The sequence below is a fragment of the Mustela erminea genome, chromosome 18 (genome assembly GCF_009829155.1).
Source record: "Mustela erminea isolate mMusErm1 chromosome 18, mMusErm1.Pri, whole genome shotgun sequence".
NCBI classification, from domain to species: Eukaryota; Metazoa; Chordata; class Mammalia; order Carnivora; family Mustelidae; genus Mustela; species Mustela erminea.
Window position 1 is genome coordinate 37311072 of NC_045631.1, and position 18938 is coordinate 37330009.

General features: G+C 43.9%; 1 protein-coding gene and 1 non-coding gene across 4 annotated transcripts in view; one reads left to right on the plus strand and one right to left on the minus strand.

The window, feature by feature from the left end:
• B4GALNT2 (beta-1,4-N-acetyl-galactosaminyltransferase 2) overlaps positions 1-18938 on the minus strand; it is a 45000-nt gene that overhangs the window by 25044 nt on the left and 1018 nt on the right. The window contains exons 1-2 of one of the 3 annotated variants that reach the window (XM_032321407.1): positions 18799-18900; positions 1511-1591 (exon numbers count right to left, since the gene is read on the minus strand). In XM_032321407.1, the coding sequence (XP_032177298.1) occupies positions 1511-1591; positions 18799-18812 (95 nt within the window). In that variant the 5' untranslated portion in view covers positions 18813-18900. Of the gene's footprint in view, positions 1-1510; positions 1592-18798; positions 18901-18938 lie in introns of those variants that run through there. The other 2 variants (XM_032321406.1, XM_032321408.1) reach the window with 2 other exon arrangements.
• Positions 11271-11343, plus strand: TRNAK-CUU. Its single transcript has one exon. It is a non-coding gene; the product is annotated as a tRNA-Lys (tRNA).

The following is an 18938-nucleotide window of genomic DNA, read 5'->3' on the forward strand; positions in this document are numbered from 1 at the left end:
ATCGAGCCCTGAATCAGGCTCTCTGCTCAGCGGGGAGCCTGCTTCCCCCTGCCCTCTCTCTGCCTGCTGCTCTGCCTACTTGTGATCTCTCTCTCTGTTAAATAAATAAATAAAATTTTAAAAAAGTAAGAGCCAGTTTAGTCTTCCACCAGCCATATTTGGGACAACTGATGCATACACAAGAACAATGGCTACAATGAGCTACACCACATTGAATAAAATAAAATCTGGGGGTGCCTGGGTGGCTCAGTGGGTTAAGCCTCTGCCTTTGGCTCAGGTCATGATCCCAGGGTCCTGGGATCAAGCCCTGCATCGGGCTCTCTGCTCACCAAGGAGCCTGCTTCCCCTTCTCTCTGCCTGCCTCTCTGCCTACTTGTGATTTCTCTGTGTTAAATAAATAAATAAATAAAATCTTAAAAAAAAAGAAAAGAAATCTATGAGTCTATTGATACTTCAAGGGGGAAAAGTGCAAGAGGTGTACTTTTTTTTTTAAGATTTTATTTATTTATTTGACAGACAGAGATCACAAGTAGGCAGAGAGAGGGGGAAGCAGGCTCCCCACTGAGCAGAGAGCCCTATCCGGGGCTCGATCCCAGGACCCTGGGATCATGACCCGAGCGGAAGGCAGAGGCTCTAACCCACTGAGCCACCAGGGTGCCCCGAGGTGTACTTTATAAAAGATTTTTATTTATTTATTTGGGAGCGAGAGCACATGGGAGAGAGGCAGAGAGAGAGAATCTCAAGCAGACTCCCCACTGAGCACAGAGCCTGACGTAGGACTCCATCTCATGACCCAGAGATCATAACCTGAGCAGAAATCAAGAGTCCGACGCTTAACCGACTGAGCCACCCAGACACCCCAAGAGTGCACTTTTAATTAACTTTTTAATTAGAGGAAAATTCCAAGCAGACACAGAACATCAAGAGAATAGTCAAGCAAAGTTCCAGGTAACCATCACCCATCTTCTGCTCATGGGCAAAATGGAGCTGTCTATTTCTTCCTATTCCCCTTCCTTCCCAAACCATTTTGAAGCAAATCTTGACACCATATGATTGCACCGGTGAGAATTCTTATAGATATCTCTGAAGAGTAATGGCGTAGCTATGTACTTCATGCATGACTGAGCCAGAACCACATTTCCAGAACTCCTTTCCCTGTGTGATTCCAGGTGAGGGACAGCCATGAGAGAAATTTGCATACAATTTGGGAGGCAGAAGTGAAACTGTAGCCATTGTGCTCTGAAAGGCGTCCTGTCCTGTCCTTCCTTAGAGGCTGTGAGGGATAGCCAGGCACTGGCAAGTTCCATCCACTTGGTCGCTTTTCCCCACTCCACATCCAGCCCTCCTTCCCACTGACTGGACCTGCTGACCAACGAAACCCAGTTCACTACCAGAACTTCCTCTGTGAGCTCATGGTAGCAGCAGCCACAAAGAACAAATGATTTTCCATAACCATCTCCACCAACTCTTTCTGTGGTTGTCCTCCAGAAGATGGATGCTTCCAACGTACTTTGCCAAAGCTGGTTCAGGACTTCCCTGGTCCTTTTTTGAGCCTCTACTTCCCCAGCTTGTCCCATAAGCATACCAATTCCTGTAATGAATTTTTTAATGAAAATTTTTAAAAGATTTTATTTATTTGAAAGAGAGAGAGAGCCACACAAAGGGAGAAGCGGTCTCCCCGCTGAGCAGGGAGCCAGATGTGGGGACTCGATCCCAGGACACTGGGATCTTGACTCTATAGTTAATTTCTTTTTATTTTTTTAAAGATTTATTTATTTGACAGAGAGATCACAAGTAGGCAGAGAGAGAGAGAGAGAGAGAGAAGCAGGCTCCCTGCTGAGCAGACAGACCGATGCGGGACTCGATCTCAGGACCCTGAGATCATGACCTGAGCCGAAGGCAGCGGCTTAACCCACTGAGCCACCCAGGCGCCCCTATAATTAATTTCTTATTCTGTAATATGCATAGTAGTTGTTTCCTTGACTGAGGCTTGATTGATACAAAGTTTCTTACACACACTGCCCTGCCACACACCCACACAATACTGTATCACAGCTAAACAATTAACAATCATTCTTTATTACTATCAAGTGTCCACAAGATTTAAATCTCCCCATCGTCTCTCTCTCTCTCTCTCTCTTTTTATTAAGGATCCAATCAGGATGCAAAGAAGGTCCATACCTCAACTAATAGGTCCCCTAAGTTTCTTTTTATTTTTTTTTCTTAAGATTTTATTTATTTATTTGACAGAGAGAGAGAGAGGTCACAAGTAGACAGAGAGGCAGGCAGAGAGAGAGGGGGAAGCATGCTCCCCGCTGAGCAGAGATCCCGATGTGGGGCTCGATCCCAGGACCCTGAGATCACGATCCGAGCCAAAGGCAGAGACCTAACCCACTGAGCCACCCAGGCACTCCGCCCCATTACAATTTAATTTTTATTTTATTTTAAAAGGTTTTATTTGGGCGCCTGGGTGGCTCAGTGGGTTAAAGCCTCTGCCTTCAGCTCAGGTCATGGTCTTGGGGTCCTGGGATCAAGTCCCCGATTGGGCTCTCCACTCAGCCAGGAGCCTGCTTCTCTCTCTCTCTGCCTGCCTCTCTGCCTACTTGTGATCTCTCTCTCTCTGTCAAATAAATAAATAAATAAATAAATCTTAAAAAAAAAAATAAAAGGTTTTATTTATTTTATTGAGAGAGAGAGAGCACGAGTGGGGGGAGAGGGAGAAAGAAAATCCCCAAGCAGGGAAGCCTGGGTGGCTCAGTTGGTTAAGCAGCTGCCTTCGGCTCAGGTCATGATCCCAGGGTTCTGGGATCGAGTCCTACATCGGGCTCCTTCCTCGGCAGGGAGCCTGCTTCTCCCTCTGCCTCTGCCTGCCTCTGTGTCTGCCTATGCTCACTCGCTCTCTCTCTCTCTCTGTCTCTGACAAATTAATTAATTAATTAATTAAAAAAAAAAAAGAAAATCCCAAGCAGATACCACACTGAGGGCAGAGTCTGAAGCAGGGCTCCATCTTGCCAGCCTGAGATTACAACCTGACCCAAAATCAAGTCAGACACTCGGCTGACTGAGCCACCCAGACGCCCTGACTTCACAATTTTAAAAATTACTGAGGACCCCAAAGAGTCTTTGTTTTGTGGATTTCACCTATCAATGCTTACCATCCTGGACATTAAATTGGAGGAATTTTTAAAGTATTTATTCATTTAACAATAGAATACTAAACCCCACACACTTTAACACAAGTAACATATTTTTGTGAAAAATAACTACCTGTTTCAGAACAAAAAGTAGTGATAAGAACAGCATCACTTCGACATGTTTTCATATCTCTTTAACATCTAACTTAATAGAAGACGAAGGAATTCTCATATTTGTTCCTGCATTCAATGTTACATGTTGTCGGTTGACATATATGAAGGAAATATGGCCTCGCGCAGATATGTTGTTGGAAAAGGGAGAAATATTTTACTTTTTCAGATAATTGTGGCTATTTATCCAGATACCACACAAAAAAATCAAAACCAAAAATCCAGACATTTCTTAAAAGGTTCATAGTCATTAAAAGGAATGCAAAACCATATCAATGATTTTTTTTTGTGCTGTTACATTAAAATCCACTAATCTACCCTGTACTTTGATCTCTTACCCATGTATGACTTTACAGCATCATTCATTGGTCATATGGAAAATATCGTTGCCCTGAGTTATGCTGGTCTTCCAAATGTTAATGCATCTCATTATGCAATATCGAAAGTCCACATTCACTGATAACCAACACCACCCTCATCAGAGACGTCTCTACCAACCGAGACGCTGTCAAGCTTGCTGCAGGGGACAGAAGTTGTACAAAGCTCTAATTGTTTTGCTTAAATTTTATATTTTGGCAACAAATACTACCAGTTGTTCTTCTGAGGGAGGTAACAAGATCACTCCCATTTTTTGAGATGACACCTACCCAACACCATGGTTGATTAGTCGTACTTTTAAGTTAAAAATCTCTCTATTAAAAACAAACAAAAAAACACCTAGTTCATCTCGCAGCTCCAATTGCACAAATGTTTTCTCTCTCTCTCTCTTTTTAAAAGATTTTATTTATTTATCTGACAGACAGAGATCACAAGTAGGCAGAGAGAGAGAGAGAGAGAGAGAGAGGAGGAAGCAGGCTCCTTCCTGAGCAGAGAGCCTGATGCAGGGCCCAACCCCATGACCCTGGGATCATGATCCGAGCCAGAGGCAGAGGTTTTAACCCACTGAGCCACCCAGGCGCCCCACAGATGTTTTCTCTCGAGACAACTACCACTGTACCTCAGTATACACCAGGAGGGTTTTATGGGTATATTTCATCAAAAAGATATATTTAGCGGTGCCTGGCTGGCTCAGTCGGTAGAGCATATGACTCCTGATCTTTGGGTCATGAGTTCAAGCCCCACGCTGAGTGTAGACATTACTTAAAAATAAAATCTTGGGGCGCATGGGTTGGCTCAGTGGGTTAAGCATCTGCCTCCGGCTCAGGTCATGATCTCAGGGTCCTGGGGTCGAGCCCCAACCCCCCCACTCCTCTGCTCAGCATGGAGCCTGCTTCCCCTTCTCTCTCTGCCTGCCTCTCTGCCTACTTGTGATCTTTCTCTTTCTGTCAAATAAGTAAATAAAATCTTTAAAAAAATTTTTTTTAATAAATAAAATCTTTTGGGGGTGCCTGGGTGGCTCAGAGGGTTAAGTGTCTGCCTTCGGCTCAGGTCATGGTCCCCCGGTCCTGGGATCAAGTCCCACATCTGGCTCCCGACTCAGCAGGGAGCCTGCTTCTCCTTCTCCCTCTGTAGCTCCACCTGCTTGTGCTCTCTCTCTTTTTCTCTAATAAATTTTTAAAATCTTGAAAAAATAAGAGAAAAAAAAAAAGAAAACCTCCGTTTGGAAGGAAGCACAACCATAAAGTCTTAAGACAAAAGCCATACAGTTCACTAATGTTTGCATGTGGTATGCAATTTAGCAGGGAAAACCTGAAAAACAATGAGAGGGCTATTCATGTTTTTAATAAAAGATTGCCTTTGTCTTGCGCAGAACATGTAGAATACATATTTTAATTTAGTAACTATTTTTTAAAAGGCGGTGATGCTTTGTTACTGAAACTAAAATGAATTTTAGTCGTAAAATCTCTGATCTCATGATTTTATGAGTTGTTTACCACTTTTATTTTTGTTTGAAGTGCGATTTTTTTCTTTTCATCCCAACCTCTCCTTCAAAAAAAAAAAAAAATAAGTGAATTTCTGGCAAGGAACTTAGCAGAAGTCTAATTAATATATGACAGGTTTGCCCCATTCTTTGAAACTAGAGCAAGCGACCATATGAGACCTTCTGTGAGACCTTCTGTAAGGCAAAACGGTGCAAAGAAGTAATCATCATGAATTTATATAGAAAATTTTTTAGTGTTGCCAGACCTCCAAACTGACCACACTTAGACTTTTCCGATACCTTACAAACCTCTTGCTAAAGGACGCACAAAATAAAATTGAGATAAATCCGTTGGTGGCAGACACTGTGCAAAGGTCTGGTGCCTTTGATGTTGAGATGCTGAGTGTAGTTCCCGGGAAAGGTGCTTGGTGGCGCCACTGAGACGGCTCAGGGCGCACGCCGCCTCTATACAGAGGGCTTGGAAAACAGACCTGGAACGCTGTTTTTGCTTTTCACCTTTTTCCGCTTTTCATCTTTTTTCACAAAAGCAAAAATTCTCTTTGGATTTCTTTTGGCTAACAAAAGCAAGTACAATGTCGGTCTTTCGTATAAGTGAAGTGGTGTTACATGAACGTGCAGAAAGCAGCAGACGAATTTTGAGCTGTGTCACCTCATTTTTGGATACTTGAGAATTTGCTTTATTATGAGAGTTTTTGTTTTATTACTTGATAATCCGTTTATAAAAAAGTCATATACGTTGATACTAGTTGAAATTATATATTTCTGTTGTCTGGGAATGTATGTTAACAGTTCTCTGGGAGAAAGAATTTGCCAAATGTTCACCGGCTTGCAAAACCCCAGTGTGAGAATTCAAATATCTAAATAAACACTGAAATGCATTTTGTTGTTGTTGGGTTTTTTTTAAGATTTTATTTATTTATTCAACAGACAGAGATCACAAGTAGGCAGAAAGGCAGGCAGAGAGAAGAGAGGAAGGGAAGCAGGCTCCCCGCTGAGCAGAGAGCCTGATACGGGGCTCGATCTCAGGACCCGGACATCATGACCTGAGCTGAAGGCAGAGGCTTTAAACTACTGAGACACCCAGGCGCCCCGAAATGCATTTTTTTTTTTAAGCAAATTACTGAATAGACATAGTATAAAGCCTTTAAAAAACTAGGACCTTATTGGATTGGATACAAGACTACATGTCTATTTAAAGTGTGTTATGGTCACAGAAGAAAAATCTGAAATGAGGGGCACCTGGGTGGCTCGGTCGTTTGGGCATCTGTCTTTGGCTCAGGTCATGGTCCTGGGGGTCCTGGGATCGAGCCCCGCATCGGGCTACCTGCTTAGTGGAGAGCTTGCTTCTCCCTCTCCCACTCCCCCTGCTTGTGTTCCCTCTCTCACGGTCTCTCTGTTAAATAAATACATAAAATATATATTTTTTTAATCTGAAATGACATACACCAAGTTGTTAATTATAGTCAGTGCTAGGAATCAGATTACAGTGAGGAATTGTTCAATCAACGTGTTCTTCTATCAATATATTTCTATATTCTCTCTTACTTTTTGCAGTGATCAAGAATTACATTTGGGACATGGGAGTGGCTCAGTTGGTTAAGCCGCTGTCTTCCACTCAGGTCATGATCCCAGGGTCCTCGGATCCAGTCCCACATCGGGCTTCTTGCTTAGTGGGGAACCTGCTTCTCTCTTTGCCTCTGCCTGCTTGTGCTCTCTCTCTCTGACAAATTAATAAATAAAATCTTTTTTAAAAATTATTTTTGTCATTGAACAAATCAAGAATTAAGAAAAGTACTTGGATATTAGGTAAATACGAATAAATGGACATAAAATCTTTATCCTTTTTTTGTGTGCATATGGGTAAAGTGGTGGAAGTTTATTAAGTGAAGATACAGAAAAAGCTCTCAAGAGTGAGACGGGTCCCAAGAGGGTTGCCCTAAATTCCTTATTCTTAACTAAATAACTCCGTATTTCAGAGATGTAACTTCACTCTCTATTAATCTATAAATTCAACAGAACAACCAAACCAGTGAATCTGCAACAAGATTTGTTGTTGTGGGGCACCTGGGTGGCTCAGTGGGTTAAAGCCTCTGCCTTCGGCTCAGGTCATGATCTCAGGGTCCTGGGATCAAGCCCCGCATCAGGCTCTCTGCTCAGCACGGAGCCTGCTTCCCCCTCTCTCTTTGCCTGCCTCTCTGCCTACTTGTGATCTCTGTCAAATAAATAAATAAAATCTTAAAAAAAAAAAAAGATTTGTCGTTGTTGTTGTTAAAATGACTCTAATGGGAACACGAGAATACCAAGGAATATGTTACAAATAAGAGGGATGGCTGCTGTACTCTTACTGAAGAATAAAATTATTAGAAAGCTATAGTTATTAAAAGCATGATACTGATTCCAGAATAAGCAAATAGGTAAAGGGAATAAACCAAAGCCCAGAAATAGGGGTATGTATAAAAATTTTGTATGGAATTTTCACTACTTTGTAACTTCTGCATTTTCTAAAATGGCCTTCAGACAAGGAGGGACACACTTCAAATAGTCAAGTTATAGAAACCCATGCAGAAAATAGGAGTTCACTTCCTCTTACTCACGTTTGGACCACGTGATTGGACGTTTCTCAGCCTTGGGGTTCCTATTTACAAAACCTGGTTCCAGCCCGCGATAGCATTTGGGATGCAGTCATGAAGGGGAATTGTTTGGTAGGAGATTACCAATAAGATATGAAGCAGTTGAACTTCTATCAATTTTTTGATAATTGATTAAAAATTCTGATATTTGATTTTTTGGATAATTGATAATTTTTTATAATTGATTAAAAATTTTTTCAATTTTTATTTTAGAAGTACAAGTGTTTGTTCTACAATGTTCAGTCTGCGCTGTTTGTGTCCTGCTATGGGGACTGGTTAAAATTATCACATGAGTTTGCTATCCTGGTTGGACCCTGTTTGAGAAACATTCAAGAAAACGCCAACGTGCAATTTCTAAAGTTGGTGAGAAATAAGGACAGGAGCCAGTCATCTGTATTAGGTGGTGTCAGCCTGTCCCTTCAAGGTCAAGGTGAAGCCACTTAACCCCGACAAGCAGTTCTCACATTCCAGGTACAGAACTTTCGGACCAGGGGGAAACTGCAGGAGCAGCCTGAGTCCCGGGTCAGAAGATGGGGATACTCATTTCCCTGAGAGGCTCTTGTACCCTAGCAGGTTTGGTCCAGATGCCTGCCCCTCAGCGGACAATAGAAGCTGGTTAGGCAGGATTTTCCTGTTGCCTATGAAAGCAATCTCATAATTTCTGTTTGTTTGTTGTGAACCACAATACTTTACAGCCTAGAAACACCTACAAGGGGAAAGACCAAAATGCTTAAGTGTGCATCCAATTTTTTAAAATACGCACACAGTGTTGCGGTGCCTGGGTGGCTCAGCCGGTTAAGCGTCTGCCTTCAACTCAAGTCATGATCCTAGGGGTCCAGGGATCGAGTCCTGTGTTGGGCTCCCTGCTCAGCGGGGAGCCTGCTTCTCCCTCTGCCTGCTGCTCCCCCTGCTTGTGCTCTCTCTCTGACAAATAAATAAAATCTTTTAAAAATGTATTTAAAATACCTATACAGTGAAAAACACCCCTGAAATAAAAATAGGACTATTGGACTATTGAAATGGTTCCTAACAAATATGGGAGCAGAGGTTTAATCTCAATTCACTTACATAAAAGACATCAAGATACCAATGAATAAATGGGCACAGAAGATGAAAAAAAAAGGACTAACCCAATGATAGATATATTTACTGTCAAACACATAGGAAAATATTTGTTCTCACTTGAAAGTTAAAAGTACTGAAATTAAAAGTAACTTTGAAATAGCCTTTTTATACATATTAAATTAACAACCAAAAAGTTCTGGTGAGATTTTAGGTAAAAGTGGTACATACACACTGCTTCTGCGTACTGTAGTTAGGAATTTGGGGTTGCCAGTATCAGAAACCCATTCAAATTATATACCTAATAACTATGAATTATTACACACAACTGACCCTAGAACAACACGGGTTTGAACTGTGTGGGTCCACTTATACGCAGATTTCTCTCAGTAAAGATATGGGAAATATTCGGGAGATTTGCCACAATATGAAAAACTCACAGACAAACCATATAGCCTAGAAATACCAAAAAAGAAAAAAGAAAAAATTAGGTATTCTCTAAGAATACATTATATAACACATATACATATAACTGTGTATGCCATTGGGAAGGCGTCCAGTCAACAGTAGACTACTAGTAGTTAAGTTTTGGGGGGAGTCAAAAGTGCTATGTGGATTTTTCACTATGCAGAAGTTGGGGGTGGGGGGGCAGTGCCCCTAACCCCCACTTTGTTCCAGGATCAACTGTAATTCTATAATAATAACTATTAATTGTTTTGCCATATTAGAAGTACAAATAATATCATCTTTATTTTCTTGGACGCAATTAAAATTAGCTATACCCCACCTTTGCTATAAGACTCCAAAATCAGGGCGCCTGGGTGGCTCAGTGGGTTAAGCCGCTGCCTTCGGCTCAGGTCATGATCTCAGGGTCCTGGGATCGAGTCCCGCATCGGGTTCTCTGCTCCGCGGGGAGCCTGCTTCCTCCTCTCTCTCTCTCTGCCTGCCTCTCTGCCTACTTGTGATCTCTCTGTGTCAAATGAATAAATAAAATCTTTAAAAAAAAAAAAAAGACTCCAAAATCAGTCTCATGGAGCTTTTACCTCCCCTGCTGGCTCAACCTAGAAACTTTTTTTTTTTTTAAGATTTAATTTATTTATTTGACAGAGAGATCACAAGTAGGCAGAGAGGCAGGCAGAGAGAGAGAGAGAGGAAGGGAAGCAGGCTCCCCACTGAGCAGAGAGCCTGATGCAGAGCTCGATCCCAGAACCTTGGGATCACGACCCGAGCCGAAGGCAGAGGCTCAACCCACTGCGCTACGCAGGCACCCCTCATCCTAATGCCTTAGGGGCAAAGGAGTTCTGCTTCCAGCAAGAGAGGACAGAGCAATTTGGACCAATTTTCCTACTGCTGATAACTGGAAAAGTTGAACCAAAACCCAAACCAAAACACATCTGCCTGAAGCACTCAGATGGCTACCAAGGTAATGAATTACAGGGGCAGGACTGGATGGGTAACGGAAGCTCAAGAATGAGGTTCCTTTTCCCTCTGGTTGTGTTTACCGATTCCTAAGGGGGCAGCTGAGAGGCTGGGCATGCTGTTCTCAGCCTTTCAGAATTAGAAGACTAGATATTAGAGTCCAAGATCCACTATGGGTAGAGGTCGGGATGGGGGTTCCAAGTGAAGCCCGTCGCTTTGTGCGGGAACTTCAAGGGACTCCTCCAGGAAAAGCGGATTCAGGCGTGGCTGGCTGGGCTGCCCACCGTCTCTTGGAAGCTGAACTGAGGCAACCACACATTGCCCCTGCTCCCAGTGCCTAGCAGAGCCAAACACGAATCCTCGGTTCTGGCAGCAGCCTACATCTCAGATGATTTCTGCAACGTATTTTGTAAAGATGATATTTAGCACATATGGAGATTACATTGTCTAATGCGGCAAGAAAGGCAAAATCAAACCAAATCACAAGGTCTCTTCAGAGACTGAAGTTCTCAGACACACTGTAAAATAAATAGACTAAGGACACTGAAGAATTATAAGTTAGTGATTTGGGAATTTCTTTTTTTTTTTTTTTAAAGATTTTATTTATTTATTTGACAGAGAGAGATCACAAGTAGATGGAGAGGCAGGCAGAGAGAGAGAGAGAGGGAAACAGGCTCCTTGCCGAGCAGAGAGCCCGATGCGGGACTCGATCCCAGGACCCTGAGATCATGACCTGAGCCGAAGGCAGCGGCTTAACCCACTGAGCCACCCAGGCACCCTGATTTGGGAATTTCAACACAGAATTGAAGAATATAAAAAAGAACCAGATGGAATTTTAAGAAGCAAAAAAATAACAAGTATTGACAGCTCGATGGTTACACTAAACAATTAGGCAAGACTAAAGACAGAGCAGGAGACAACCACCAACACGAGAGGCAGAAGAACAGAGGACTTTAAATACTGGAAAGGGGCACCTGGCTGGCTCAGTTGGTAGAGTGTAAGACTCTTGATCTCAGGGTCGTAGGTTCAAGCCCCACGTTGGATGTAGAGATTACTTAAAAAAATAAAATCTTGGGGGCACCTGGGTGGCTCAGTGGGTTAAAGCCTCTGCCTTCCACTCAGGTCATGGTCCCAGGGTCCTGGGATTGAGCCCCGCATCGCGGGCTCTCTGCTCAGCAGGGAGCCTGCTTCCTCCTCTCTCTCTCTGCCTGCCTCTCTGCCTACTTGTGATCTCTGTCTGTCAAATAAATAAATAAAATCTTCAAAAAAAAAAAACATTTTCAGACGAATAGCGGTTTGAGGAATTTGTCACTAGCGTACTTGCACTAAAGGAGCTACAGGAGGCACGTTAACCCCGATAGAAGGTCATAAGGAAAAGAATAAAGAGAAATCAAATGGCAAGTACGTGGGGAAAATGTAGGTAACTACTGTCTACATAAAGCCGTAATACCGTTTTGTATGTCATAGAACAACAACACACAAAAAGTAAAATAAGTCAGGAAAGGCAGAAAAGTGTTGTGAAGTCTTTGCGTTGCCCAGGAAGATAAAAAATACCATGTAATTTTAGACTCTCATAGGTCAAGAATACGTTACAACCTATAGTGTAAATACCATGGAAACAGTACAAACAGTGAATAACTTTCAAGCTAATACACAGGAAAATGGAATGATAAAAAATAAGCAATAAAAAAAGTGCAAGAAAAGGGAGAAGAACATAGATCAGGTGGAACAAATAGAAAGTTAGATTTAAACCAAAGTAAATGAGTTAAATGTTTCAGCTAAAATACAAAGATAGTCAGGCTGGATGGAAAAAAGAAGCCCAGTTATATGAGGTGTTGCAAGAGACACATCTAAAACACATGGATATATAGAGAGATGTTGAGAATTAAAAAAGGAACATAAATAAACTAAGTACCCAAGATAAAGTTGGTATCTTTATATTAATATCAAATGAGGTAGATTTTAAAGACAAAAAGCCAAATCACAGATACCTCAAAGTTGTAAAATATTTGGTTCGCAAGAAGAAATTCCTTTTTTGGGGTGCCTGGGTGGTTTACTCATTAAGCGTCTGGCTTTGGCTCAGGTCATGATCCCAGGGTCCTGGGATCGAGCCCTGCATCGGGTTCCCTGCTCAGCGGGGAATCTGCTTCTCCTTCTCCCTCTGCCCCTTCCCCTCCTCCCTGCTTGTATGTGTACTCACTGTCTCTCTCTCTCTCTCTGTGTCAAATAAATAAATAATTTTTTTAAAAAAAAGAAAAATATCAGCATGGATATGTGTTACGGTGGCAAAGGTTAACATTCAAAACAAGTCTGGTTTCATCCCGGCGATGCAGTATTGAATTTTGATAAAGCCTGTCATTGGCTGTCACATAGGAAGGGAACCAAATTTGGAAGGCTTGGCTACTGCACAGTTTTAAACAATCGTCTTTAGAAGTGAATTATTTCCTTGCTTGTGTTTTCAACCAACCGCGGGGAGCGCCTTTTCTCATCTTTGTTGAACCTGCAAAGGGTTTAGTTTGTTTGATCTTGTCAAGGTTGAAGGCTGCTCAGTCAGGCAGGCCTCTTAAAAATGCCTCTGAACACATGAAAAAAGGATCCGTTTCCCCTCTCCAGGACACGCCCGAAAAGCAGAAACCACTTCACGGGAGTAGATGCCTGCTCGGACCAGCCCTTTCGTGTGAGCATGCAAATCTACTGACACAGAACTTTCCTGGACACAATTACCTGAGGCTGCCAAGTTTAACAAAAGTTCACACAGAGAAACAATAGAAGGGGGTGCCTGGGTGGCTCAACGGGTTAAAGCCTCTGCCTTCGGCTCAGGTCATGATCCCAGGGTCTTGGGATCGAGCCCCGCATCGCGGGCTCTCTGCTCAGCAGGGAGCCTGCTTCCTCCTCTCTCTCTGCCTGCCTCTCTGCCTACTTGTGATCTCTGTCTGTCAAACAAATAAATAAATCTTTAAAAAAAGAAAGAAACAAACAAACAATACAAGGAGGTTGAGAATCTTGGCTTGTCAAACCACACAACAACTACATATAATTAGACATATATGTCTAGACAGACAGACACATAGACATATAGAGGTAAAGAGATATAGGCAACCATATGTTCCCTGCGTCATTACTTAACACTGAAAAACCAGAGGGGTGCTTGAGTGGCTCAGTGGGTTAAGCCTCTGCCTTTGGTTCAGGCCATGATCTCAGGGTCCTGGGATTGGGTCCCGCATCGGGCTCTCTGCTCAGCAGGAAGCTTGCTTCCCGCTCTCTCTCCGCCTGTCTCTCTGCCTATGTGTGATCTCTTTCTGTCAACTGGCAGATGATTTTCTGACAATACACTTGAAAACGCAAAGGAATTAAGAAAACTCTTACAGAATACAACTTACAAAAACAGACACAGCCAAAAAAGAAAAAAGTCTGAATAATCCTATATTTGCCAATTTTTAATGTACCAAAGGGCACTCTAACTAAGATAAACTTTTTATTTTTTTTTAAAGATTTTATTTATTTATATGACAGACAGATCACAAGTAGGCAGAGAGGCAGGCAGGAAGAGAGAGGAGGAAGCAGGCTCTCCGCTGAGCAGAGAGCCCAATGTGGGGCTCAATCCCAGGACCCTGGGATCATGGCCTGAGCCGCAGGCAGAGGCTTTAACCCACTGAGTCACCCAGGCGCCCATGCATCATGCATTTTAATGAAAAATTAATTATTTGAAGGCTTGACCGGGACTGGTTGATGTGCTTGCTAGCTGTTACTGGCTGGAGACTTTGGTTTGCCTCTACGGGGCACTCTGTGGGCAACTCACAACAGGGCAGATGGCTTCGCCAGAGCTGATGACTTAAGAGGGGATGTACCATCAAGATGAAAGCCACGGTGTCTTTTATTACCTACCTTAGAGGTGACCTATGCTTTTTGCATATCGGTCACCCTGGCCACTGTGGGAAGGGGGTACACTAAGGTATGACTACTTAAGAGGTAGAGATCGTTGGGGGCTCTCTGCTCAGCAGTGAGCCTGCTTCCCTCTCTCTCTCTCTGCCTGCCTCTCTGCCTACTTGTGATCTGTCTCTCTGTCAAATAAATAAATAAATATATATTTTTTAAGATTTTATTTATTTATTTGTCAGAGAGAGAGAGAGTGAGAGCGAGCACAGGCAGACAGAGTGGAAGGCGAGGCAGAGGGAGAAGCAGGCTCCCTGCAGAGCAAGGAGCCCGATGTGGGACTCGATCCCAGGACGCTGGGATCATGACCTGAGCCGAAGGCAGCTGCTTAACCAACTGAGCCACCCAGGCGTCCCATAAATAAAAATCTTTTTAAAAAAAGTTATAAAATGCACGATGCTAACATCTGGTAGGTTGAGAATTGTCATTTTTAATGCCTTAACAAATACTTTTTTTTTTTAACTTTCTCAGCTTTGGGGTACCTGGGTGGCTTAGTCAGTTAAGCATCTGCCTTCAGCTCAGATCATGATCCCAGGGTCCTGGGATCCAGCCCTGCATCAGGCTCCCTCCTCAGCAGAGAGCCTGCTTCCCCCTCTCTCGCTCCCCCTGCTTGTGTTCTCTCTCTCTCTCTATCCAATAAATAAAATCTTTCAAAAAATAAAAATAAACTTTCTCAGCTTTAATGTCTCATGTCATAGTGGGAATAAATACAACTCATATCCATGAAAGCTCCTGGGGTACCTGGGTGGCTCAGTCTGTTAACATCTGGACACGTGACTTTGGCTCAGGTCATTTTTCTCAGGGTTTTGAGATCGAGCCCCATGTTGGGATTCTCTCTCTTCCTCTCCTTCTGCCCCTCCCTTGCCTCTCGTAAATTTTTTTTTTTTTTAATTTTAAGCTCCTGGGGGTCCTCCATCATTTCTAAGAGTGTAAAAGTTTCTGAGACAAAAATGGTTGAGAACTGCTATTTTATGTCTACGTCACTTACTATGACAGTTTAATAATACACATGAGCTTCAAAACAGCACCATTTATTGCTTATCCTTTAGAAAAATCATATTTTTCATGGAATTTGATCTAAACAACTCAGTTATGTAGTTGGCTCCCAACACACACCCGACTCAGCTCCATACGTTCCTTTCAAAGGTAAGCTTGCAACCGGGGTAAATGGAGAAATAGTTCAAACTGGCTTAGGGCGCAGCTTGGTTGTAAACCATGTGGTCTTACCTATTCCTCCATTTAAGCAGCAGATGTGAAACACACATGAATAGCACACTTTTTTTTTTAAGCCCCTAGGGGGTAGACCCGGAGGTACCACAATACCAGGTCCATGCGTGGAATGAACGAAGCAAATCCCTCCTCTATCTCCCTGTCATCTATTTTATTGTATTTTTTTAAAGATTTTATTTATTTATTTGACACAGAGAGACACAGCGAGAGAAGGAACACAAGCAGGAGGAGTGGGAGAGGGAAAAGCAGGCTTCCCGCTGAGCGGGGAGCTCAATGCGGGACTCGATTCCAGGACCCTGAGATCATGACCTGAGCCAAAGGTAGACGATTAACCACTGAGCCACCCAGCAGGAACCCCTCCCTGTCATCTAATTTAAAGATGAGTAAACCAAACTTCAGTCACCTCAATTCTGTCATTATGTGTGTGTGCCCACTGATTTTTCATTAGTGTTTAAGATTTAAAGCAGCCAAACGGCACAAACTGCCAAGTGTAATATTTTGTTCGATAAGCACCCATTTTAATTCATACCTAAAATAGTTTGTCCAATTTTGGTATCTTTAGGAATTACAGTTTACTTCAATTGTCTTTAAATGGAAAAAGCAAGAGAATATTATTATTACATGATTATTACTGCAAATAATTCTGTCCTGTAGAGGAAGGGGGTGTTAAAAATAAATAGCTAAGAGGAGCAGGTGGGTGGCTCAGTCCATTATTCATTTGACTCTTAAGCATCGGACTCTTGATCTCAGGGTTGTGAGTTCAAGCCCCACGTTGGGCTCCATGCTGAGGGTGAAGGCTACTTAAAAAAAAAAAAGAAGAAGAAGAACAGCTGGGAATGAAATATGCTGAAGTTACCACTTCTCCAAGAGGTGAGGACAGCTGTGTTCCTAGTACCCAGCACAATGCCTAGCAAAGAGCAGATTATCAAACATTTGTTGAGTGAAATATTACAAATAAAATGTCCCAAGCAATTGAAAAGCATCAGCTTTAGTCTCAAATGGAGCTGAATTCCAATCTGCTCCTTCCGATGCATTCCTTGGACGTCTTCTTTCCTCAATTTCCACAACTGTAGAGTGGACATAATAAGAGAATATTCTCCACAGGGAGAATCTAGAGTCAATCTAGAACAGGGTCTACACCTAATCAAAAAGTGATCCACAGGGGCGCCTCAGTGGCTCAGTGGGTTAAGCCTCTGGCTTCGACTCAGGTTATGGTCTCAGGGTCCTGGGACCGAGCCCCCCCCCCCCACCCACAGTGAGCCCCACATCAGGCTCTCTGCTCAGCAGGAAGGATGTCTTGAAAAAAAAAAAAAGTGATCCAGTGTATGAAATGAGATGAATTCACCAATTTACTGAGTTTAGCACCTGACACTGTAACGATCATTTCTGGGGTTGGCAGCATGTGTCAAGTGGACTAGCCTGTTCTAGAGGACAAAAACAAAAATACCCATTCCAAAATCAGACTTTTTTTTTTTTTTTTTTTAAGTAGGCTCCAGGCCCAACAGGGCTAAACTCATTCTGAGATCACCACCTGAGCTGAGATTAAGTCTGGGGTGCCTAACCCACTGAGCTACCCTGGTGCCCCCAAATCTCACATTTTCTTATTTTAAAAAGAAAGGAAGAAAAAAAAGAGAGAGAAAGAAGGAAGGAGGGAAGGAACGAACGAACGAACTAACAAGGCAGAGAAAGAAAGAAAGAAACAGACAAACTAGAGGCATCTAGCTGGCTCCGTAAGTGGAGCACTGGGACTCTTGCTCTCTGGGTCCTGAGTTTGAGCCTCAGGTTGGGTGTAGAGAGTACTTCTTAGAAGAATCATAAAGGAGAGCCTGGCTGGCTCAGTGGTTATGCCTCTGCCTTCGGCTCAGGTCATGATCTCAGGCTCAGCTCATGATCTCAGGGTCAGGGGATAGAGCCAGGATCACCTGTTTCCCCCTCGCTCTCTGCCTGCCTCTCTGCCTACTTGCGATCTCTCTCTGTCAAAATAAAATCTTAAAAAAAAAAAAAAAAGGGAGTCATAAAAAGGCAAGCGAAAGTTAAAAAAAAATTCGTTGAAAGAAAGATTAGCTTCCCCCATGGCCGCGCAGGCCAGCTGCCTTAAGATCAGGGCTATAACCACAGCAAACAATGTCAGTTAAAACCAAGACCTCTTGGGCCTTCCAGCTGTCCACGAGTGAAGGAAAAGTCAAACCTGCCAAGGCCTTGCCAGTTTTAAATTCGTTGGCACCCAGCCTGATGCCGGGACTGCTCAGTCACACATTAAGAAACGAGGAGTGGGGGATGCTGGGGAGGGAGAGGGAACATGGAATGGAAGCCGGAACACTTCTGCACGCGGGGCTGCCTCCCTTCCCCTCGCCACATCCTCCGTAGAACCCCGGCTTCGTGCGAATGCTTATAAAGCATTCATCATCGCACGAACACTCTTTTGCAAGATTCGCAAGATGATTTCCTTGTCAGTGTTTAATAATGGCTCTAATATTGAAAAATACAAAGAAAATAAACTTTGGGGGTAAAAAGGCACAGAATGTATTTTGATCCTTTTTTGTAGGCTGTAAAAATTAAAGCAGACTTCCATGTCTCCTTGCCCGCCACATCACCACCCCCTCCGCCCCCGTGACTGTTCCTCTAGTCCTCGGGCTCCTTTGCTCCCGGGTTATGGAACAGACAGAAGCCCACTCTGCCTCGAGGCTGCGCGCCCCGGGCGTCTGAAATCCGACTTTCTAAACTCCCCCACTGCTCCGGCTGTTTTCCGAGCGACCTCAGCTTCCCGTCCGCCGGGAGCCTGCGGTCCCCTGGTGGAGCGCCCGCGTCCCAAGCCGCGCCCCGCGGACCGATTCCCACGTTTTTTTGTTTGTTTGTTTGTTTGTTTGTTTGTTTGTTTTTTAAGATTTTTTATTTGTTTATTTGACAGAGAGAGACAGAGAGGTCACAAGTAGGCAGAGAGGCAGGTAGAGAGAGGGAGAAGCAGGCTCCCCGCCAAGGAGAGAGCCCGACGTGGGGCTCGATCCCACGACCCTGGGATCATGACCTTGGGCCGAAGGCAGAGGCTTAACCCACTGAGCCACCCAGGCGCCCCCCGATTCCCACGTTTGGGACACCCGAGCGACACCTTCCCCGGGACCAGAGGCAACCTCCATGTCCAATTTTCCGACTGTAAAATCAGGGTTCCCTGGGATGCGGCGATCCAGAAAGAGCAGGGGCTCGAAACGGCGTCCTGTCCCCTTCCCGCCGCGCTACGTGGGAGGACAGGTCCGGCTCAGTCCGGAGACCGCGGCGTCCCCGTGGCGCGCCCATCGCCCAGGGCCCACCGCCTACTTTTCTCTGCGCCCCGGACACTCACCTGCACCAAGTCATCCCGAAACCGCCGCCTGGCGCTGGCCCGGCCACCCCGCCGACTGCCCCAGGCAAATTCCTGGGAACTGGGCTGGTGGAGGAAACGAGGAGAGTCCCGGTCGGTCCCCTCCCACGTCACCGCCAACC